Source organism: Hemicordylus capensis, chromosome 3, assembly GCF_027244095.1.
Source record: "Hemicordylus capensis ecotype Gifberg chromosome 3, rHemCap1.1.pri, whole genome shotgun sequence".
Lineage (NCBI taxonomy): Eukaryota > Metazoa > Chordata > Lepidosauria > Squamata > Cordylidae > Hemicordylus > Hemicordylus capensis.
The window spans coordinates 291,059,853-291,084,779 of NC_069659.1; the positions used below are offsets into that span (position 1 = coordinate 291,059,853).

The following is a 24,927-nucleotide window of genomic DNA, read 5'->3' on the forward strand; positions in this document are numbered from 1 at the left end:
TACTGTAACACAGGATCTCTTTACAGTTAAGACATAACTAATCTGCGCTAAGTAATTCTGAGATGGAACTCTTGCTTATTATATGTTTTCTTGGATCAGTCCAAGATTTCGCCTTGTCCAGCATTCTTTGCAAGAATCCCAACAGCCACTTGCTATGAGATGGTCCACCAGAAATTGGTCAGTAGTGAATTGTGGGCCACCTCCTGTACATCCCAGGTATATAAGGTAGGGAAATTATTGAGAAATGCAGCAGACAGGACATTCTCACTTTGTATACTCTGAATTTATTAGCTGAGGACACAGGGTGTATTATATTGAATGCACAGCCAAAGTGGACCTAATCCTCTTTGTGATTTAGTGTCAGGTGGAAGCGGTTTGTGTTTTTATTTGCTGATCGATCCATTCAAGGAACTGGCTAACTTTGGTGTAAACGCCAAAGTTATCAAGCTTTCCACAGCCTTCTTCTCCCCAGCTCACTAGTCCAATTAGGAACCAAGTATCCTTGAATTTCGTGACCATAGGGCCACCACTATCTCCATTGCAGGAATCCCGCTTATCTCCCTGTATCCCTGCACAGAGCATGTTCTCGGAGACTCCATTAATCATAGCACTGACACAATCATTCCGTGACACCACAGGGATGTCAATATATTGAAGAACAGAGGAGTAATTAGCCTGGCCAGGAGCCTCATTCTGGTTTCCCCAGCCAGTCACCACTGTTGGTGTCCCTTCTCTCATCAACTCCTGTTCTGCCAGCTTCTTGGTGGGCAGGCAAATGGGCAGTGTGGACTTGCTGAAGACCACTGGGTTGGGTAGGTGGAGCATTGCTATGTCATTATCAGAAGTGATGTCAGAATAATTTTCATGAGCGAATATCTTGTCAACAACGACAATTTGCACACCTTCCTCTTTTCGCCAACGATAATATTTACCTGTAAAGACATAGGAGAGTTAGGAAAGGGTAGTATCTCTGAGGATCAAAGCCTACCTCACCTCTCACAAATTATACTGGTGGCTGTATACCTCTTTGCCGAGTGAAATGTGATACTAGAAATGTGATATTATATTTTGCATGCAGCAGTGAAGCCTGGAGGCCAACAGCACAGAGAAGATAAAGCAAAGGTAAATGGAGGACTGGAAGAGGAGGGTCTGTGTGTGTATGTGTGCCATGCCCTAAGGACAGTCCTGCAGTCACCCTAGCTCTTCTTAGTCTTCTTGGTCTAGACTTCACCCTTCTCTCTGTCACTATAGTCTACCCATTATTTTATTCAACAGAACTGCAAGGGTATTGATTGAGGTGCCCTATATCAATAAGGAATGTAGCCATTTTCCATACCAAATTTCAGCTTGACTCTTTCTTGTCCCACTACACAATGAGCAGCTGTAAGTACCCAGGAAGGGTGGATGAGAACAGCCCCACAATCAAATTTGCCTTTTTCATTGAACAGCATAACCTGCAATAAAAAGGAAGAAGAAGAACAGGGCAATTGACTCAATTTCACATAAACATCACTTTGCAGCGTGTGTCCACCACTGCCTAGATGGTGATGAGAGCATCTGCTATTGCCTGAAGTGTGTCCAATGCCAAAAATCCCCAGATATCTTTTTGGTCAAATCTTTTTGATGGGAAGGAATAGTTTATGAACTACATACAGTTTTCTGAACACATTTCTTATGGAGCTGTGTACACCTGCCTAGTGAGTCTGTTGAATAGTCACAGAAGTTGTCTTGTTGCTTTTGTGCTCTTTAGACTCCGATTTCAAAACAGAATATATATTAGTGTTCACCATATGCTTGAATGTTTGTGGTCTCTGACCTGATTCTTATTTCAGCCAAGACCCATTTATTTTACCAGAATATGTCAGTAAATGTCATATTCCTTTCTTTATAAGCATACTCTTGTGAGATGTGTTGATGTGATTCCATGTGGAATTTTAAACTTGGGACAGTTAAACTTGGCACTGCTTTTGAACTTTGAAGTTTTTCACACCCGGTTTTCACACCCGGTTTTTTGTTCGCATCTCCTCCAGAATGGCGGGGGTGCATTCACATATTGGCCAAATTTACCCCAAAGTCCCTGCAAGCTATCGGGGAGCACTTCACACACAATTTGGATTTTTCACTGCGCCTTAGAGTGTAGCCCAATTTATATCTGGGGTAAACAAAAATCCACTCTTTGCATCGTTTTTGGGGGGCAACTTCAAAATTGCCATAAAGCCTCTCAGTAAACCTGTGGCAAAGCCTGCTGTCTGGGAAAGCTCCATGTTTAAGTGGCTTTGAGGTGATGCAGCAAGGGATGTCTGGGGCAGGGGGGTCAGACATCCATTGCCAGCGCCAGATCCTCCAAAGCCATACTATTTCTTCTCTTGGAGGTACAAATTACTATACAGCCCCTTTATCTGTTTCCTGCCATTCACTTCTACTACTGTGTATTACTATGTTATTCTGTTCTTCTACTACATATGCTTCTACTATTAGCTATTTACTATTCTTCTACTACTGTATATTTTTACTTTATTCTACTATTTTTCTGCTATACTTTTACTACTACTATTAGCCACTACTATTCTTTTAGCAGCTGTACAAGGAGGTGCTGATGAGCCTTTTGTATGCCACTGTGACTTCAACATAAGCTTTCCAATTTTAAATTTTAAACTCTTACTTCTACCACAATTAGCCATTTCCTGTTCTTCTACTACCATATACTGCAATGTTATTCTATTATTATTATTATTTATTTATTTATTTACACAGTCAGACAGGTGTTATTGACTGGTTTGTTTTATCCAGACATCAAGTCCTTCCCAAGGAACTGGGATGCCAGAATTTTATTGTCAATGTTGTTGCTGTTGTCATAGATATCGTCGCAGAATATAGGCTGTTCCCAGGAACGTTGTTTTTTGTAATTGGCCGATGGTGATTAATGTGGCCCCTATGGTGTTGAGGTGCTCTTCAAGGTCTTTTGGAACTGCACCCAGGGCGCCAATTACCACTGGGATTATTTTGGTCTTTTTCTGCCACAGCCTTTCAATTTCCATTTGTAGATCTTTGTATTTGGTGATTTTTTCTATTTCTTTTTCTTCTATTCTTCTATCCCTTGGTATTGCTTTGTCGATTATTTAACTTGTTTTTCTTTCTTCTTGACTACAGTTATATCTGGTGTATTGTGTGGCAGATGTTTGTCTGTTTGTAGTCAGAAGTCCCATAATATTTTTACATCTTCATTTTCTACAACTTTTTCAATTTTATGGTCCCACCAATTTTTGGCTACAGGTAGCTTGTATTTTTTGCAGATGTTCCAGTGTAGCATCCCTACTACCTTGTCATACCTTTGTTTGTAGTCAGTCTGTGCGATCTTTTTACAACAGCTGATTAGGTGGTCTACTGTTTCATCTGCTTCTTTACAAAGGCGGCACTTGCTGTTTGTTGTTGATTTTTCGACTTTTGCTCTTATTGCATTTGTTCTTAGTGCCTGTTCTTATGCAGCTAGTATTAAACTCTCTGTTTCTTTCTTCAATTGCCATTCTTAAGCCATTGCCAGGTCTTGGTGATGTCTGATTTTCCACTTATATTGTACAAATATTGACCATGCAGTGGCTTATTTTTCCATTTTTCTGCTTGTTCTTGACTTGTTCTTTCTTGTAGGCCTGCTTTCTTTCATTGGTGTTGAATAGTTTCGTGTTATTGACCATTTTAAGTGCATCTTCTTCACTGTCCATGATATATTTTTCAATGCCTCTTTTCTCCTCCTCTACTGTTTGATGGACTTGCAGCATTCCTCTTCCACCTGAGCTGCGAGGCAGGTATAGCCTATCTACATCACTGTGGGGTTGCAGAGCATGATTGATGGTCATTATTTTCCTGGTCTTACGATCTAGCGTCTCTAGCTCTGCCTGGGTCCAGTCTATTATTCCTGCAGTGTATCTGACAACAGGTACAGCCCAGGTGTTTATGACTTGTATGGTGTTCCCACCATTGAGTTTGGACTTTAGGGTTTTTCTAACTCTCCTGATGTATTCACTTCCAATTTTTCTTTTAACTTCAGTGTGTGCAATGTTATCAGCCTGGAGAATGCCCAGGTATTTGTAAGGTTCTTTCTCTTCCAGGTTCTTGAACTTGCTTACATTGGGCAGTTCTATTCCTTCTGTTTTTGTTATTTTCCCTCTGTTCATTATTAATGCAGCACACTTGTCTAGTCCAAACTCCATTGCTATATCGCTACTGAATATATTGACAGTGTTTAGCAGTGATTCGGTTTCTGACTGGGACTTTCAATACAACTTCAGATCGTCCATGTACAGCAGATGGTTGGTTTTACTTGATGTTTTAGATGTTTGGTATCCGAGGCCTGTTTTGTTTAATATTTGTGAAAGTGGGGTCATGGCTATTACAAACAACAGAGGGGATAGTGAGTCCCCTTGGAAAATGCCTCTTCTAATGCTAACCTGTCCAAGTGTCTCACCATTGATTGTTAAATGTGTACTCCACATGCTCATGGCTTTTTAAAAATAAATATCTGAATGTTTTTGCTGACACCAGTTGTTTCTAAACATTTTAGTATCCATGTGTGAGGCAATGAATTGAAGGCTTTCTTGTAGTCAATCCATGCAACACTTAGATTCGTTTTTCTTCTCTTGCAGTTTTCTAAAATCATTTTGTCAATCAGCAGCTGGTCTTTTGTGCCTCTGGTGTTCGGGCAATTTCCTTTCTGTTCAACTGGAAGCTGTTTGTTAGTTAATAAGTGTTGCATCACTTCATCTGCTATTATTCCAGTTAATAATTTGAACATGGTTGGCAGGCAGGTTAACGGTCTATAATTACTTGGAACTGCACCTTTTGCTGAGTCTTTCATTATGAGATGAGTTTTCCCAGTTGTTAGCCATTGTTCAATATCACCTCCTTGCAAAATGTGATTGAACTGTTTTGATAGTTGTTTATGAAGGCTTGTTAGGTGTTTAAGCCAAAAGCCATGCAGTTCATCGTCACCTGGTGCAGTCCAATTTTTAATTTTCTTTGCTCTTTCACTTTTTAATTCTGGTGTTATTATTAGATCTTGCATTTGTTGGTTACATTTTTTGACCTCTTTCACCCAGCCTGTTTTTTTATTATAATCTATTGGATTGTCCCATAATTTCCCCCAGAATTGCACTGTTTCTTCTTTATTGGGTGTTTCTACGTTTCTTGCCGTTTCTCCTTCTATACTTCGGTAGAAATGTCTCTGATTCGACTGGAATTGGAGATTCTGCCTGTGTTGTGTAGTTCTGGCTTCATATCTGCTAATCTTCTTTGACACTGCTGTTATTTGCTGCTTTATTATTTCCAGGACTTCTCTAATTTTCCTTGAATCTAGATGGTATTTTTGGATCAGATACTGTTTGGTGTTTTCATTCTTCAGTTTCTTGTCTTTCATATCTTTCAATTTACTAGCGTCTGATCTAAGCCTGGAGATTTTATTTTCTAATCGAATCTTCCATTTAGGTGATGTACTACTTTCTTTTTTTACAGGTCCACTGATCTTATATCCGAGCTCTTGTGTTGTTATTGTTGCTGCACTGTACATTAGTTGGTTTGTTTCTTGCAAATTATTGGTTGTTATTTCTTCAAGTGCAGCACTGACATCTTTTAATGCCTGAGCAAGTTGTTTTTTGGCAACTGTTTTTAGAGCTGGAAGTCGAACCCTGGTGGTTGTTTGGTTCATGTGCTCAGTTATTTTTTGCTTTAGTTCTTGTTGCTTTTCTTTAAACGGCATTCGGATTTTTGAGGTGAAGGCAAAGGGGAGGTTGCCTGGTTTTGATTTTGAAACAGTTCAGCAACAGTGGCATCCTCAATTTCCAACACCTCCTCCACCTGCGCCTGAGCAACTTCTTCAGTTGGTGGTAATTCTTCTTCCATATCTTGAGCCTGTGTTGCTCTTTGAAGTTCTTCCAGCTCAACTCCTGTGAATACTATATTTCTTATTATGAATCTTCTCTTGTCTGCTAGCCTTTGTTCTGTTATTTCTGTATCTGGATGCTTCTCTTTCTAAATTTGGTACATTATTTTTAAATAACCTCTTCTAGTTGGACTAGACTTGTAATAGCAGATCATTATTTCCTTGTTGGCATTTTTCATATATTTTTTCCAGTTAAGCGACGTATCTTCCAGTAACTTTGCAGTCTCCAGCCCTGGTTGCTCAACTGAAGATCCTGAGTCCTGTTGCCCACTTGCCACCAGATGTCCAGGGACTCCAGCACCTGGCGCGGTCCTTGTTGACCCGGGCGACGACTGATCTGGTATAGATTTATTAAAGTTACGTCTCACCATATTGTTGATGGGAGAGGCACTCTTTGTCTGGCTCCTCTGGTGAGACCTGTCCAGTATGGTTGGACCTCTGGCATAGCTCTCACCTTCCTCAGAGTACGCAAGCCCCACAACCACACCAAGGTAGTGCCTCACTGGGGGTTCTAGCATCATCATCATCATCATCATCTATATATTTTCTATATATTTATTTCTCTTAGACATACCCGTCGCTAATCCCATATGTGGCAGCTCTCACGAGAGTGCACGAACAGCTGCCAGATACGATTAGTGATGGGGACAGAGGAGAAAAGGATTAGTGATGGGGAGGGAGGAGGTGGCAGCGGCCAGCTTGGCCACTGGGAGGAGGCAGCAGCAGCGGGCTGGCCCAACCCGGCTGGGGGGAGCAGGAGCCAATGGTGGGCCAACCTTGCCACTGGAAGGAGAATGAGCCGAGCTGACCCGGCCCAGCCGGCAGCAGTTCGCCGCTACCAGGAGTGGGGGGGCATAAACCATGGGGGGTGGGGCAGAGAAGAAGCGGTCTGGCCAGCTGGCTTGCCAGACAGAATCCATGGGGTGGGGGTGAAAAGCAGGCGGTGGGAGAGGAAGCCGGGCAGCCGGCCTGAAAGCATGGGGAGGTGGCGAGAAGCAGGCAGGGGGTAGCAGCCAGCCGGCCAGAAAGCCAGCCATGCTGGCGGGGGGTGGGGGGAGAAAAAGCAGCAGCAGTGGATGGGCTGGCCGGTGGCACAGATGATCTGCGCCCAGCCCAGCTAGTTCCACTATATTTTTATTATACTTCTACTGCTATTAAAGATGTACTATTATTCTATTACTGTATATTGTTTATTATTTTATTCTACTACTATACTTTCACCATAATTCTGCTACTATTAACTGTTCTTCTACTACTACTGTATATATTTCTATTTTATTCTACGGCTATACTTTCAGTACACTCTGCTACTTTTAATTATTTACTATTCTTCTGCAACTATATATTTCTATTTTATTCTACTACTATTCTTTCACTACACTCTTACTACTATTAGCCAACAAAAACATTTGCAGTAATACAGAGCTGCATCACTGGCTACAGTAACTAGTGTGCATTGCAGTTTATATTGCAGTAGCTTCCCCCAACTTTGGTATGATACTGTCCAACAATAGCAAGCCTTGCCTTTTGCTTGGAGTATTCAAATATTTGATTTGACCTTGGAAAGCCCGAAATTGAAGGGACTTTTGTGCCAACACTTGGGGAAAGGAAAACCCGTTCAGTGGAAACAGCCATAGGTATGGGCTGAGTGCTTCATCTCTTCCCTCATACCTGCCAGGGACTGTCTCCTTTTCTTCCTATTTTCCCCCCAATGACTTTAGCGATCTCTGGTGTTATCGGAACGATTCTTCCACATGGATATGCCCCTGAAAAAGAAAATTAAAAGATCATCTAGCAAGAGCTATACCTTCAGATCATACTGGGGTGGAAACATTCATACCAATGTTTGATGGTCAATCAAAACATTCAAGTTCATTTTATTCTTCTGTGTTTAAGAAAGTTGGGTACATTCTGTAAGCGATCTGCTTCCCAACTTCCTACTGACTCAATCTGGGTAAAGGTTATGCTTTTAGAAATAAAGCATGTGAAGAGCTTATGTCCCTGGAATAGGAACCCAATTTCTAGGTTTCCCGCTGCTACCAATGACCATCATTTGCACAGAGCAGACATCTTTAAAATTAAGGACACAATTCTGAGAAAGTTAGGAACATAGGAGGCTGCCATATACTGAGTCAGACCATTGGTCTATCTAGCTCAGTATTGTCTTCACAGACTGGCAGCGGCTTCTCCAAGGTTGCAGGCACGAGTCTCTCTCAGCCCTATCTTGGAGATGCCAGGGAGGGAACTTGAAACCTTGAAACCAGGGAGGGAACCTTGAAACCAGGGAGGGCACTTGAAACTCTGCTCTTCCCAGAGCGGCTCCATCCCCTGAGGGGAATATCTTGCAGTACTCACACTTCTAGTCTCCCATTCATATGCAACCAGGGCAGACCCTGCTTAACTAAAGGGACAAGTCATGCTTGCTACCACAAGACCAGCTCTCCTCTCAATTAGGCATGCCTAAGAACCATTCTACATTACAAAATGAAGAGGTAGAATTCTGGACTCTACTACTTTAGCATGAAGGTGGGGCTTCATATTTCTGAATGTCACCTATTGAAAAAATCCTTGCATATAGCAGACCACAGATCAGGAGAATTGGTGACGTAGTGGTCAGAGTGTTGAGCTAAGACTAGGGAAGCCTGGGTTCAAATCCCAATCAACTGTGTCACTTCTTACTCTCCATATTAAGTGACTATTAATCCTTATCCTGTATCATGAAATCCTACTTCCAAGAAGGACTCATCACTCCAGAGTAATCCCATTGGTTACATTAGGTGCCTCTCAACTTTTCCACATAACAGAACCTAAAATGACTGTATATTCTGCTTCAGGGGAGTACAGCAGTGATCCCCACCTCAAAAACGGCACCCAAGGTGACTCCACAACTTACTGAGAACATGAGTTGGTAGTTAAGAAAAATGGACATTTCAAACCCAACAGTAATCCAAATCTCAGTGCTTCATCTGAAAGATAGTGTGTCTGATTTAAAGGCAGTCCTCACAGGTCTGTTAACATTCTGAAAACCAGCCTCCCCCAGTAATCTCATCTTTTATTTGGTTTCCTGTTAGCTGCCCTTGGGCAAAGGAAGCAATGCCCAGTTGGGGGTGCTGTGCCACATTCTGCAGCACTTAGAAGATGGTAGCCCAGCACAGTCCATGCTGTTTTTATTGCTGGACATCCAATAGTATTTGAATTATGTGGACATCCATGAATTGTTCCCCAAGACTGGAAAAGAACAAGCAGAGTCTCATCTTTGCAGGCCATTGTTCCCAGTCTGGGTGGTGGTGCAACCAGACAATGAAAATGGAAATGGCAGCAACATCCATCATATTGAAAAGCAGTGCCAAGAGCCACCTGCTGGTCTTTCATTTGCAGCTGTACAGTCTCACCAGGTGTTCTAGATTATCAACCTCACTCTTGGTCAACTGTAATGTGAAATTTTGTATGGCTTCCTCTGCTCCCCTTCCCCCATCATATCATGGTGCATGGTTGATAACAGAGGTACAGCCTTGCCCTTCTTGGGCTCATAAAATTCCAATTTATTTGATAAACACAGATTACAGTGGTTTCTTTGACAATGTAGTTGCACCTTTGAGGGTAAGTCTGGCGTGTCAAGTCTCATCTGCCTACATAAGTCAATTCCTTGGTAAAAAAGATATTTCCCACCATATTCCTCCAAGTGCTGTTCCATGGCAGCTCAAGTTGCTGCACAACACACAGGTCTACTTGTCTTGTTCTCCAGCTTGCTCATTGTCTTGTTCTCCAACTTGCTCCCCAAGGCAAATCTCCTTTCAGTGGGTAAGAAATTTCTGCATCACAGCACCACCAATTTTTCACACCATACTTGTTCAGTTTGCTTGGCATGTATTGCTGGAAGGGATAGTGCCCTTGGCAACTGCTCATCAACTGTTAGACTGGACCTGGGAACGTAGCGCTGTCGCCACTGCTGCACAAGGTCCAAATATCTCTATTGATGCCAGCTTGTCAATCAGTATTCTACCCTGTCATGTGACAACGATCCTTGGTTCTAGTACTGTGAGAGAGGGAGAAATATTTCTCTCTATCCACTCTCTCTAGTCCATATATAATTTTATACACCTCAATCATGTCTCCTCATAGTCACCTCTTTTCCAAAGCAGAAAGCCCCAGATGTTGTAGTCTTGCCTCATAAGGAAGGTGCTCTAGGCCCTTGATTATCTTGGTTGCCCTCTTCGGCACCTTTTCCAGACCTACAATGTCTTTCTTAAGATACAGTGACCAGAACTGCCCTCAGGATTCCAAATGTGGCCTCACAACTATACATATCATACGTATCCACTGGATAATATGAATTGAACAGCAGTATTTCTGGGGATTGTTATTCATATAAAATCCCTCAGGGGCTGCACCTCATGCCCCAGCCACTCCCCCTGCATCTGACACCAGACAGGGGGACAGGCCTGTAATTAGCCTCAAAAAATAAAAATAAAAAATGCGGGGGGGGGAGCGGATTTCAGAAGTCATGGGAGGCAGGTTATAAAATGTTCAGTGAAAACAGTCAGTGAGGCTGGGGAGGAAAGAGAATGTTTTGGTGTGGCAGGTACACACCATGCCACCAGCTGGCTACAGGCCTCAATAGGGGCCATGGTTTGCTAGCAAACGGGGCCATGCAGCCCTGTCTGCAAAAAAAAATTTGCAGACAGCACCGCGCTCTCAATGTTTAAAAGGCAGGGAGAGCAACTCCTGGCCATGCTGCAAATGCAGCGCTGGCTGATCTTGCTTGCAAACGGGGCCACATGGTGAGCTAAACTACGCCCCCTGCATCTGATGTCAGACACAGGGGGCACGGCTAACCTTTGACCCTTGTGTCTGACATCAGACACTGATGCAGGGGGCGGGGCTAGGGGGCCGTGGCGGCAGGCTGAACCCAGGCCCTCCCTCTCCCTCTGAAGTATTAATAATACTGAACAGTATTAACATGGCTGCTTCATGTTGATGTGTTTCAGAAAACCAAAGTAACTCCATTTTACTTAGAATACCTCACTCTAACTTAAAGTAACCCCAGCCCAGCTCAGCTCAGCACCTTAAAGGCCTTACATGATCAACATTATCTCTCCCCACTAAAATGTATCTATGAAACTTGGTTCCCACAGGGTTCTCACTGTTCCTTTGCTGACAAGTTAAGAAAACAGGATGTAACCAAATAAGGGATGATCACCAGATGAACAATGAATCATTCGCATGCGTACTAGATACTTAGTCCACCATTTTGTTGCCAAGTATACTATGTCTAGGGTATCAGCATCATTCAGATTGTTTGTATAAATGTAAGATGCACCTATAACCAATTTGTATTCAATGCAGAGCGATAGCCCATTGAATTACCTTGCTATCTGCAGTAGCAATTAAATACCTCTTATTGATTTCCACTGAGTCTGTTTGATTGGCTAATAGGCGGACCCAGGGACAAACTGAATTCACATCAATGTGAAGAACTACCCAATGGGGAGAAGGAATAGGTCTCTCTAATTAAAGTCCATATTGCAAAGAGAACTGAATTTAAAACTATGCCTTAAATAATATGAATGCTTGCTGTATGAAAAGCTTTATATAAAAATCAGGCCTGTGCCTATCCTCCTCATCCTTCTCCCTTACCATCAGGCTCACAAGAAGTATAATTATCCATCAGCCGGTATCCTGAAGCACAGGTGCAATAGCGATGCTGGTCATTTTCCTGATCCTCATTACAGAAATGTTCACAACCACCATTGCTAGTGGAACAGTTGGTGTAGTTGACCTCTGGGCAGCAAGAGAAGTTTTTTTAAAAATGATGAATAAGTCACAATCATACAACTGAGCGGTCCATTAGTGTTGCTTCCCCTTCCCCTTCAGAGCTGTGCAGGAACTGAACTATTTGAAGGCTAAGGGATTCACTTCACCTGACATGTACCTTCAGCAAGGTTTGGAGGGGAGACTCCAAAAATGAATACCATTATATTGTTATTAGATTATGGGCATTACAAGCATTTCCCCATTTTTATTTGTGAAAAATGGAAGGGTATGCAGCAGCAATTGATATATTAGGTGCAATCCATCAAAACTTGATGGGCAGATGTCAGTCAAGTATGACCAGCTTTAACATTCTATAGTGTTAGATCAGTGCTCTGTTATTATTCATTTTCATCTTTTCCCTCCCCACACCGAGTCTTGGCCATGTATGGAGGTTGGCTGTCAGCCACATCAGGCTACCTTCACTCTGGACTGAACACCAGAGGAAGAAGGTCTGTGGCTTTCTCACTTAGTGATGTTACAAGGTTGAAATCAAGGGCCAAATTAATCACAAATATATGGTATAAAAGCATACTTCCAACCAGAAGTACCCGCCCCCCAACTCTCTCTCAAAAATAGCCACGTGGCTGGTGGATAATGAATCTAGTTAGGACCAGGGTATGCAGGCAGGAAAAGGCTCACTCTTTCCCTATGTCCTGTTTCCCATCCAAACTAGTAGCCATCATGATTTGCTTCCAAAGCAGTAATTTCAGGAAATCATGACTTCAGGAGGGAGACTTTTTGCTGGGAAAATGGCATGTGGGGAAAGAGTTAACCTTCCCTTCCCTGTATGCTTTGGCCTTGACTACTTTCAGCACCCTGCCTCCCCAGACATTTTTGTCAAACAACAACAACAACTACTACTACTACTACTACTACTACTACTTCAGGTTGGATATACACCTCTATAGCCTGTACACATAGTTTGGCCCTAAGCTGAAACCCAACATGGTTTGTTAAGCTGCAATTTGCTTTTATTTTGTAATATTTTAAAGGGATGTTGCACTCTATTGATAATGTGCCTGAGGGCAGGTTAGGCCCAGTCAAACTCAAAGGCATAATGGTTTCTATTGACTGAGGATACCATATTTGAAAAAGAATTAGTTGACAATACATTTTAGTTTATTTACATTAGATTTAGATCGTACAGTCAGAGGCGCACTAAACCCCGGCCTGGTATGTGGCCTCCAAGGTCTGCCCCCCCCCCCACTTCAAATGACCAGGGGACCTCCTGCCACCATTCCACTCCCCACTCCGCCACTGCCCTGCCCTGCCAAACCATGGCTTTTCTGTAATTTTAGCCACCATGTGTGCGGCCAGGTTAGGGGGGTGGGGTGGGAGGTGAGCTGAGCAGACCTCCTGCTCCCTCCCATGGTGGCAGCAGGCAGAGTGGCCACTAGGCCTGTCATGGGCTTGTGACGTCATGGGCTTGTGATGATCTATTCAAACAGTGCAGGCGCGCCTCACAGTTTTCAAGGGTTGCTTGGCTGGACAGACAGGCACAGCAGCCACTCTGCCCACCACCACCGCCATGGGGAGGGGAGGCAGGAGGCTTGCTTGGCTCACCCCTCGGCCGCGCACATGGCAGCTAAAATTACAGAAAAGCCGTGGCTCGGCGTGGCGGGGCCTTGTGGTGGCAAGGGGGGCCTCATGGCGGCTGCAAGTGGGGGGCTCGTGGTTGGGTGGTCCGGGTGCCAAAATTACCTAGGTGCGCCACTGAGTACAGTTAAAAAAGGTGCCACCATGACCCTCAGCAAACAAAGCTTTTACAGTCATCCCTCTCCAATGGAGGTTTCCCCAATCATGGCTTTGAATATCTGCAACTGGGAAACTGTGACCGGTCTCATCAGCCGTGACTCAAGTATTTGCAGTTTGGTGAGATTTTTTAGTGATTTGGGTTCCCCCCTGCAATTTTTTTTGGGGGGGGGTTCAGAGGTTCAATCCACTCATTCCTCTTGTGGACCCTGCCAACTCTTCATGATTTAAAGTGATTTTGAGTAGTTTGGGGGGATTCAAAAGTGCCTTCGAGTGATTTTGGGGGGTTCAAAATTTTCCAGAGGTTCAATTTGCTCATTCCTCTTGCTCATTCTTGGTAATTTTAAGAGATTCTGAGTGATTTTTTTTGGGGGGGGAATTGTTTGATTTATCACTCTTTTTGTGTCCGCAGTTCCCCTAACCCCCGGTCCCCATTGATCTGAAATGCTTGCCAATCTCAAATTTGCCAACGGTGAGGTTTTGCCAGAATGAAACCCTCACGGTTGCCGAGGGATGACTGTACTTCATTTTAAAAAAGCAGTGATGAACACATGAAGTGATTCTCCCTCATCAGTCCATCCATTAAGTTTGGACAAACTGACGTACTACTGGTGCTGGGTTAAAGCTACTGTGAGTGCAGTGGTAAGATCATATTGAGAACCAGTACCATCAGCCTGACTCCATTTAATGGATGGGGGTTATCTTGCTGTAGAGCAGGGTTTCTCAACGTGTGGGTCCCCAGATGTTACTGGACTTCAGCTCCCATAATCACCAACCCCAGTGGCCTTTGGTTGGGAATTATGGGAGTTGAAGTCCAATTACATCTGGGGACCCAAACGTTGAGAATCCCTGCTGTAGAGGGAATGGCCTTACTTGAGGACTGCTACAATCAATCATTCAAACAATTTATCTCTGCTGGTAATTGTTCTAAATGTAAAATTTATATCTAGCATACATCCTGGAACAGCATTCAAATTTTGTGGCATTTTACATATTGGCAATCAGAGCATTCAGCAACACAGAGGCACTTCTTACAGTGCAACAGTAATTGTATTTTTACAGTACAGTGGAGACTTTAAATCAGTATTACCGTATTGGCACAGGCGTCCCTCCCAGCCTTGGTTACAAGTGCACTCAAATCGCCCAATACTGTCCACACAAGTTCCATTGAAACACGGACTGGATTCACACTGATCTCCATCTAAAAACATATTTGCAGGGAAACCCAGATCATCTGCATTATGCATCTTTGCAAGGTCAATGTTAACTGTATTCCCCCTTTGCATTCCTGCTAACCACATACAACTTGCTGTCTTTGTTGGACTTCGTCTCCTGTATGCATATGGGGCTCCAGAAGATTCCAGCAAACATTGTTTCAGTAAATGGAGAGCTTTGAAATGCATTTCTGATTCAAGATTACAAGAATTACACACTGATTTGTTTTAACTCCTATTAGTTCTCTGGCAACACTTAGGCAACTGAACATTCCACTGGGCATTCACTAGTGACCCCCTCTAGCACAAGCCACAGAAAGTACCTGTCAAACTATACATGGTGTTAAACTTGACAAAAAACACCTAAGTGGAGGAAAAATAACTATAAAGGCTCCCAGTCCAGATCAGAACTGTGACACATGTGGAGGGGGTTAACTCTTTACCCTACCACAGAGAGGGGCTGAGCCAGGCAAACGGCGGCCTGTATTCGGCCCCACCAGTGATGCCCCATGCACATGATGTCATGCGCATAGGGGCACGACTCAGGCTCTGGAGAGTCCCGAGCGAGCTCTCCCCATCTCATTTCAGGCAGCATTTGCTGCCTGACAGCATTTATTTCCCTTCCTCTCCCTTGCTGGAGGGAGAGGAAGGGAAATAAATGCTGTCAGGCAGCAAGTGCTGCCTGGAAATTAGAGGGGGAGGACTGGGGTGGGCCTTCGGGAAATTGGGCCACACCCCCTTTGTGCATGACGTCACGCACAATGGGGGCTCCAGCAACCCTTTTCATTGGTGGCCTGCGTTCTCTGAACCCATTTACTCAATGATGGCTGTGCCCCTGACTACAGACCTAGTTCAGTTCCTTTCCTCCCTCAGCTGCTATTTGTCCTAGAACAGAAGCTCGGGCAAATAAGAGAAAATGTCTTATTTATTATTAATTTTTCTATGTAAATCGCTTTGGAAACCTTTGTTGGAAAACAGTAAATAACAGTAATAAAATAAAATAAAATAAAATAAAATAAAATAAAACAAAATAAAATAAAATAAAATAAAATAAAATAAAATAAAATAAAATAGTAGTAGTAGCAGCAGCTGCTGCCTTCCCACTACAAAGCAAGTGAATAGGATTAATTACATTGAATATTCAATTACAGTGAATAGAATTAATGAATAGAATGTACTGGTGACAACAATCCAGATTTAGGTTACAAACGTGCATCGGATGGCGGGGGATGGGGAGAGAGATACAGAGGTGCCCATGATTTCTTACTTACCAAAATACTTGGACCAAAAATTTAGCTGTGAAGAAACAAAAACTAGGTTAAATCTGGAAACAGACCATTCTTCACACTTAGACACATACTAAGTCCCAACACCTTTTGATGCAGATAGGAGAATCATCATCCTTGATGTGGTAATACTAGGAATAAATCATTCTTGGGAATCACGGGTCCAGTTTGGCATGATGAAACGGCAGGTTAAATTGATTCAGTATTTGGTGATGAGACAATCATGATACTTCTTTATCACATGCAGGTATGACTAGAACAGCTAGTTGGGGGCAGCAAAGGGGTGGCAAATAATGTTATCTGAGGAGTGTGGATTTTCCTATACATTAAATACTTATAGAGGTAAGGTAATTAATGTGATTAGCTCATTTATGAATGAAGCTGAATATGCCTATTGTGACAAGAAGTAAATCTGTCTACAACTTTTTTCAATACCCATGATAGCCAATGGAGGGACAAGTGTGGTTGAATACTGGAGTATCTGCTTTTATTTCTATTTTGTTTCCTAAAAAGATCTGAAACTGTCAGTGACTGCTTGCCTGATATTTTCAAACATTCAGGAAATGTGCCAGATTCATCTTAGAAAATACTGCCTTTTTGGAGAAAGCGAAACATTCCAGTCTGCTTTCCTGGCTAGTTTTCATTTCCTGACCAAGACTATGTGGCAGGAAAGACTGGAGTGGAGAGAAAGATCAGCACCAGACCAGCTGAAATCTGCAGGGGAGAAGACCTTGCACTAGGGATGTGCACAGAACAGGCCAGGACAGTTCAGTTTTAGAATTCGAACTGGATTCAAACTGACCTGGTCCGGTTCCAGTCAAACTGGACCACTAGACAGGTTCAAAATGATTCACTGACCAGTTTGCAACCCAGTCTGGGCCTTCTCTGGCCCAGTTCAGGCCTCCGCAGCTGGCCTGGGCTACGCTGGAGGAGGCTGGTGGGGCAGGGAGCCACCACTGGCACTGCCAATTAAAGTAAGTAGCCCTGAATCCCCTCCCACACTCTCTAAGTCTAGGAAGCCCCCCGGCCCCCTTACTCGTAAAGGGGGATCCTCACCAGATTACCCTTTACAAGTAGACCCCTGGACCAGACCGGACCTGTCTGAACTGGGGCCACTCAAACTGCCCAAGTTCAAGTCAAACTGGTGTATGAACCAGACTGGTTTGCACACCCTTACCCCCAATCCTGTTCTTGACCAGGAAGGAAACTAAGAAGTTGGCTTGGTTTCCTGGAGGCTGGAGGAGTCTCCTAACCTAGCTGGCTGCACTGTCTTCTGCTACTGGAATGAGTGAATGAGGCTTCTTGAAGAACATAAGAACAGCCCTGCTGGATCAGGCCCAAGGCCTATCTAGTCCAGCATGCTGTTTCACACAGTGGCCCACCAGATGTCTCTGAGAAGCCCACAGGCAAGAGTTGAGAGCATGCCCTCTCTTCTGCTGTTGCTCCCCTGAAAATTGTATTTAGAGGGATCTTGTCTCTTAGGTTGGAGATGGCCTTTAGTCCTCAGACTAGTAGCCATTGATAGACCTGTCCTCCATGAATTTGTCTAAACCCTTCTTAAAGCCATCCAGGTGGTGGCTGTCACCACATCTTGTGGCAGAGAATTCCATAGGTTAATTATGTGCTATGTGAAAAAGTACTTCCTTTTGTCAGTCTTAAATTTCTTGGCAATTACTTTAATGGGATGACCCCTGGTTCTCGTGTTATGAGAAGAGAAAAATTCTCTCTATCCGCTCTCTCCAAATAATTTTATAGACCTCTATCATGTGACCCCTCAGTCTTTTTTTTTCTAAACTACAAAGCCCCAGGTGTTGTAGCCTTACCACTAAAGGAAGGTGCTCTAGGCCTCTGACCATCTTGGTTGCCCTCTTCTGCACCTTCTCCAGTTTGATAATGTCCTTTTTGAGGTATGGTGATCAGAACTGTACACTTTACTCCAAATGTGGCTACACCATACTTTTGTATCAGGGCATTATGATATTAACAATTTTATTTCCAACCCCCTTCCTAATGATTCAAAGCATGGAATTGGCCTTTTTCACAGCTGCCGCACATTGTGTCGACGCTTTCAACGAGCTGTCCACCACAACCCCAAGATTTCTCTCCTGGTCAGTCACTGACAGGATTGTGTTTTGGATACAACACAACACAGGACATGACTTTGTTTCTTTGAACAAAGCATGCCTTTTAAAACAATTAATTCAAACTATAGGACCATAATATACCATGACTGTATTGTCCGACTCTTGGCAGTAAAGTTCCAAGCTAGTGGATGGGAGAACCGGAAATATATTTTGAAGGAGCACCCACTACCTCTTGCTACCCCTTGCTGTCATCACTGACCACTTGCCCAGCTTACATCTCAACATGTAATTATAAAGAGACTGACATACTGCAAAACGTTCTGTGCACATTGTAATGCACAAATATGATTTGTACTCAATTGTAAATTGCACAGACACTGTGGTGCAGTTGTATGGCCATTATATCCAACGGTCATACTATTGCACAATTACTTGTGTACAATTTTTGCATTTGCAAAAGAGCACACTTGTGCAACTGTGTACATGTTGCATTACAATGTGCACAGAATATTGCACAGGCTGCTTATCTGGGAGTAAGCCCCAATTGAACACAATATGCCTTATTTTTGAATAAATATGCACAAGATTGCACTGTGAAATGCAGATCTCAGTGGCAGTGGTGCAGGTGGCAAATGGTGGACAGTGGTGTATGTGGCAAGTGCGGATTGAGTTACAAGTTGGGTTGCAACTGATGATGCAGTTGAACCATGCACCCTCTGTTCATCAACCACTGAACTCCAAAGCTGGCCTAACCAAATAGGCAACCCATGCAATTGCTTGGGGTGACATGCTTTTATGGATGTCTAGAGTCCAAGACTTCTTTGCAACATCACAGTGGTGTTGCATCAGCTACTGGTGGGGGCGTGAACGCTCCATGAACATTCTTTACAGATCAGCTTGGTGATGTAGTTTGACCCCCATTTTCCAGTTTATCACGATAACTTACAGTTGCCTCCTTGCTTTTAAATATCTCACTGGCTTCCTCGAGATCACACACTTCCTCAGTACATTCTCGTTCCAGTGAGCCTGGCTTTAGTTCTTCTAAGAAAGTATTTGCCCGCTTCTGGATTTTCAGCACTTGATTTGCTTCTCGGCTGCTGTAAAACACTTCAGGCAAACATGAAAATGCCATATGAGCCATGCTTGATGTCCCCCTGCTAGCAGGAAAAGAAAGGAAAGGTTGTGCCATCAAGTCGGTGTTGACTCCTGGCAACCACAGAGCCATGTGGTTTTCTTGGTGGAATACAGGAGTGGTTTACCGTTGCCTTCTCCCACGCAGTATGAGGTGATGCCTTTCAGCACCTCTCTATGTTGCTGCTGCCCGATATAGGACTTTCCCATATTCTGGGAAACACACCAGCGGGGATTCAAACCAACAGCCTCCTGCTTTCTAGGCAGGTTGCTTCCCCGCTGCGCCATTAGGTGGCCCCGCTAGCTGCCCAAATGCTTATTCAGTTGTGCTCACCAGGTTATTTATTTATTTATCACATTAAAAAAAAATCACATTTTTATATTGCCCCAAACGCGAATTCTCTGGGTGGATGTCGGGGAGGAGCTCTCAAGCGTTCTGAACTAGATGCGTTGAAGCCACTAACTGGGGACAGACAAACCCAGCGTTGATGCTAACTATTACTAGCCTGTCCACTAGGTGGACCAAGGCAGTTGCCTAGGGTGCCAATTCTTGGGGGATGTGGGGTGGGCATGGCTGCTGCCACCACCCCATCTTGAATGGCTGCCCTCTGTGTGGTAGCTGAGGCAGTGATGGCTGAGGCCAGGGGGGCTGCGAAGAAGGAGCGTATACCTTTTAGAATCAGTAAGACTGCTACTGTTGTCCTGTGCTGCTGCCCAGCTCCAAGCAGAGTCGGTGTGCCCCATGTGCCTTTCCCCTGCCACACGTGCAGCAGCCAGGTGAATGGCAGGGATGCGGTGCACAGCAGGAACTGGACAGAGGAGCAGCAGCAGCAGCAGTTTTATGGAGTTAATTTATTTATTTGACATATTTTTATACTGCCCCAAATTCGTGTCTCTGGGCAGTTTACAACAAAACTTTTTACAAACTTAAAAAACATTTTTTTTTAAGGGTATACTCTGCTTCCTCGCTGCACTCCCCCCACCCCAGCTGCTAAGCATAACTTTGGCACCACGGCCACATTCCATTAAAATTATATACTGTACATTACAGAACAAATCTTTAACTGAATGGTGGTGGAGCAGTCATCAAAGTCATACTTCACCTATGGTGCCCAAAACCCTAGGGCTGGCCCTGTTGCTACTCTGCGAAACAAGCCGAATGGTGTTAATGAATCCAGGGTTCTTCCATGCCACACACAACATTCTCTTTCAATGAAGTACAAATGTGGGGAGTGCAATGAAGTGGCACTAAGGTAAAGAATGTTTTAAGGCTGTTGTGCACCCCACTCACAACTTTCTGCTATAGCAAGGTATTAACAGTCACACTCTAAGTCCACTGTATCATCTGGCTCTGTTCTGAAACAGATTTTATTTTTATTATTTTTATTTTATATATCAAATTTGTACACTGCCCCAAACTTTCATCTCTGGGTGATTAACAATAGCATAGAACAAGTTAAAAACATATACACAAACTTAAAACAATTTAGTAATTTAAAAATAAACCAGAGATTAAAACCTAAAAAATTTTAAAAGCTAAGAAAACTTGGGCGAAAAGATGGGTTTTCAGGTGTTTTTTAAAAACTGCCAGAGATGGGGAGGATTGTATCTCAGCAGGGAGCGCATTCCACAATCTTGGGGCCGCAACCGAGAAGGCCCATCTCTCTGTAGCCACCAAACGAGTTGGTGGTAACTGGAAACAGACCTCCTCAGATGACCTCAATGGGCTCTCTTAAATACCCAGGGACTATGCCATTTAGGGCTAGCACTTTGTCTTTTGTCCATAAACCTATTGGCAGCCAGTGTAGCTCCATCAGTAAAGGAGTAATGCGGTCTCTCCAAGATGACCCTGAGACCAACCTGGCTGCCGCATTCTGAACCAACTGAAGTTTCTGGACTACATACAAAGGCAGCCCCACGTAGAGCGCATTAAGGAAGTCAAGTCTAGAGGTTACCAACAGATGTACCACTGTTTTGAGGTCGTTGATCTCAAGAAATGTGCGCAGCTGGTGTATCAGCCAGAGCTGATAGAAAGCACCCCTGGTCACCGCCTCAACCTGAGAGACCAGGGAGAGGTGTGAATCCAGAAGTACTCTCAGACTGTGAACCTGTTCCTTTTGGGGAAGTGTGACCCTATCTAGGACAGGCAGATCAAAATCGTCTCTAGAGTTCTGACCCCACACAATAAGTACCTCCATCTTATCTGGATTCAGTCTCAGTTTATTCTCCCTCATCCAGCCCATTACTACTTCCAGGCAGGCATTTAGGGAGGATATGCCAGCTCCTGAAGAAGTTGACATGGAGAAGTAGATCTGGGTGTCATCAGCATACTGATAACACCCCGCTCCAAATCCCCTGATGATCTCTCTCAGCAGTTCCATGTAGCTGTTAAAAAGGATTGGAGAAAGTACAGAGCCTTGAGGAACACCATACTTAAACTCAGATTTTGAAGAGCAACAATCTCCAATCAACATCACCTGGAATCTGTCCGAGAGCTAGGAGAGGAACCACTGTAAAACAGTGCCCCCCACCCCCCAAACCCCCAGACATTCCAGAAGGATACTATGGTCGATAGTATCAAAAGCCGTCGAGAGATCCAAAAGGACCAACAGGGTCACACTTCCTCTGTCCATTCCCAATCAGAGATTATCCATCAGGCTGACCAAGGCATTCTCCACCCCATAGCCCACCTGAAAACCAGTTTGAAATGGGTCTAGATGATCAGTTTCCTCCAAGACTGCCTGGAGCTGAGAGGCTACCACTTTCTCAATTACCTTGCCCAGCCATGGGAGGTTGGAAACAGGCCTATAATTGCTCAACTCTGAGAGATCTAATCCAGGCTTTTTTAGAAGAGGTCTAATGATTGCCTCCTTAAGACAAGGAAGCATCCTGCCCTCCCCTCAGAGAAGCATTTATGATTTCTACCAGACTGTCTGCAACAGCCTCCCTGCTAGATCGAACAAGCCATGTTGGACAAGGGTCAAGAGAACAAGTGGTAGGCCTCACCGATCCAAGCAGCTTGTCCACATCTTCAGGAGTCACAAACTGAAACCAATCCAGTCGAATCACATAAGAATTGTTGTTGGACACCTCCAGTTCAGACATCAAATTAAGTGTGGAGTCTCCATCTAGGTCAGCCCGAATCCAAGAGATTATCGGTGAAAAACTCTTTAAACACATCACAGCGGGTAACTGATGACTCCAAATTCTGGTTCAAGGGAGGGGGGATGGATACTAGTCCCCTCACAACTATGAACAACTCCACTGGACACGAACTCGCAGAGGCAATATGGGCAGAAAGGAACCGCCTCTTTGCAGCACATATTGCCTGAGTATATATCTTTAAATGTGCTTTATGTCACAATCTGTCGGATTCGAGTTGAGTCTTTCAGTAACTCGGACTTAGGATCTTGTTATTGCTCCTGTGAAACATGCCATGGGGATAGCTCACAGAAGATAATATTTCTCTTATAAGACTAATGCAAGAAAGGAGGAGGAAGTACCTGAAGCTTCATGCCCACTAGGCAATAAGAAGGCTGCTAACAATATCCAAAGGGTAATGATTCTCAACATTGCACAGCACCTAAAAGAACTACCACCAAAAACAAGCAGTATTAGGGAAATACAGGCTCCTACTTTTTTTTTTAATGTAAGATTTAATTAAATACTTCCCAACATTTGAAATAGTTATTGTTTATATCAGCACAACAAATATGGCACAGAGTTTTGTATGTATATTTAGTCTTGCACAATTGTACATAAGTCAGAAGTAATGTATTTCCACCTACTGCTTCCCATAATCCCTTTATGCAATTGATTAACTGGCATAGTTATGTCTGCCCTTGACAATATCACATTAACTCTACATCTTTTTTAAAAAAATATATTCCTACCCCAAAAGCTACACAGCTGACTTTTTAGGTGGATATGTGTTCCCAAAGCACAAAGAATACCAATGAACTGAAGACAACACTAAATGAATTCTCTTTGTTTCCTTACCAGCTTTCTCACTGTTACCTTCTTTACTCCTCTTTCTCCCCTTTATTTGCTTTTGACTAGGTTAAACAATTATTAAGGAGCCTGTTAAGGGAAATGAGGACTAAAAAAATAACAGCCTCAAACTTTCCAAAATACTTACTGATTTCACCAGTTGAATCACAGTTGTCTACTGTTCTGCCATCAGACTCATAGGACACTAGTTAATCCATAACCTCAAATATTTACTCATCAGAGATACACTCACAAAGCCTTCCTTTCAGTCAAACAAAAACTACTTTTTTGCAGTTCCACAAAGAGTCCAACGAAAGACCAGGAAACACTTGCTTTTCACCATCTTCTTTTGGATCTTCTCTAGACATTAGCTAGTTAAAGTAAATGTTAGTATGGTCACCACTGTTAAATCCTGGAGGAATTGTCCCATTCCTCTCCTTAACAGAAAGATAAAATCTATTCCAATTCAATTCCTTTTTCAGTTCTTTTGCAATCCAATCTCAGTTCACCAAGCCACTTTAAGTCGAGATGACCACAAGGGAGCCCCAGAGAGCTACCGTGGCACTTCACCCTTTCTTAATATATTACAATGTCATTCATCTTCACTCAAGTACATGTAGGTCTAAAGGATTCTGTCCTCATGCTCCTTGACCTCTCTAGTGCCTTCCAAACAGACTACCTGCCATCTTTTCCTGCTTGATTCCTTCTGTGACTTAAGGAGGGTCTGGTCTGGATGCATTTGAAGCAAGTCTGCATCTTGCTTGGATGGAGGTCTAGCCTGGATGGAAGGCTACCTGGAAACGCCATATATTCCACCTTGAGTTCCAGCATGGAAGAAAGGTGGATATGCATCCAATTAAAAAAAATAAACAAGCTGGTTCCCTGATCGGTTGGCTAACTTGTTCAGTGTTTCTTGGGGGGAATCTTCTTCATAGCCTTTCACTTCTCTGCTGGGATTACTCACAATTCTGTCCTTGGTCCCACACTAGTCTCTCTCTGTTCACCATTGTATGATTTTATTGTTGATTGTGTTCATGTTTTTTATTGTAACTTTTTATTTGCACCTCCTCTGGATTTATATAACATTATTGTACTTCAATAGTATGTATTTTCCTTACTGATTTTTATTGCCTTTTATTATTGGTGACTATTGCTGCTATGTTAAATTGCTATATTTTTATTAGTTGTTTTATTTTAGGATTGTGTCACACACACACACACACACACCATGCCGTGTATTTTTACCACTTTTTGCTTTGCTATGATCTAATTAATGCAAATAAAACCTATCCATGTATTCAGTGTCCTTGATGACCTCCTTAGATTCCATGGCTAGCCTTTCAGTGCCACCTGTACACTAATGACACCTCTCTACCCTTGTCCCTTACTTCTCCACTCAGTCCTTCATCTCCAACTCTGTCCATTATTTCTATCTAGATGACTTTGCATCATAGTATCTCCAAGACTGAGTTGCTAGTTTTTCCTATCAGTCTTTCACCTCCTTAATTAGTCTCTATAGTCAACATCATCACCCATTTTGTCGACCAGGCAAGAAGTCTTAGCTTTATTATGAACTAGCTTTAGGTATCTGGTGTTGCTTGGATATAGAAACTTAGAGCATACCAATGGACAGCTCTCCTTCAGCCATAGCCATAACCCTAACCCGCTGTAGATCTGTCTGAATGTGCGGGGTGACTGATGACAAATAAATAAATTGTTGGGGT

The 24,927-nt window shown here is 43.3% G+C and overlaps 1 protein-coding gene across 3 annotated transcripts; it reads right to left on the reverse strand.

Annotated features, from left to right (window-relative positions):
• Positions 1–261: 261 nt before the first annotated feature.
• On the reverse strand, positions 262–23,407 carry PROC (protein C, inactivator of coagulation factors Va and VIIIa). Of its 3 annotated transcripts, none has more exons than XM_053306284.1 (9): positions 23,352–23,407; positions 22,717–22,805; positions 19,029–19,189; positions 15,984–16,008; positions 14,589–14,699; positions 11,570–11,713; positions 7,604–7,698; positions 1,337–1,454; positions 262–932 (listed from the first exon to the last, which is right to left on the reverse strand). In XM_053306284.1, exons 2-9 carry the CDS (start codon positions 22,784–22,786, stop codon positions 361–363), a joined length of 1,296 nt encoding a protein of 431 aa, XP_053162259.1. In that variant the 5' UTR covers positions 22,787–22,805; positions 23,352–23,407; the 3' UTR covers positions 262–360. The 3 variants fall into 3 exon arrangements, with proteins under 3 accessions (XP_053162259.1, XP_053162260.1, XP_053162258.1); XM_053306285.1 differs by lacking the exon at positions 23,352–23,407 and adding an exon at positions 23,213–23,266; XM_053306283.1 differs by lacking the exons at positions 22,717–22,805; positions 23,352–23,407 and having other exon boundaries at positions 19,029–19,602.
• Between the last annotated feature and the right edge of the window lie 1,520 nt (positions 23,408–24,927).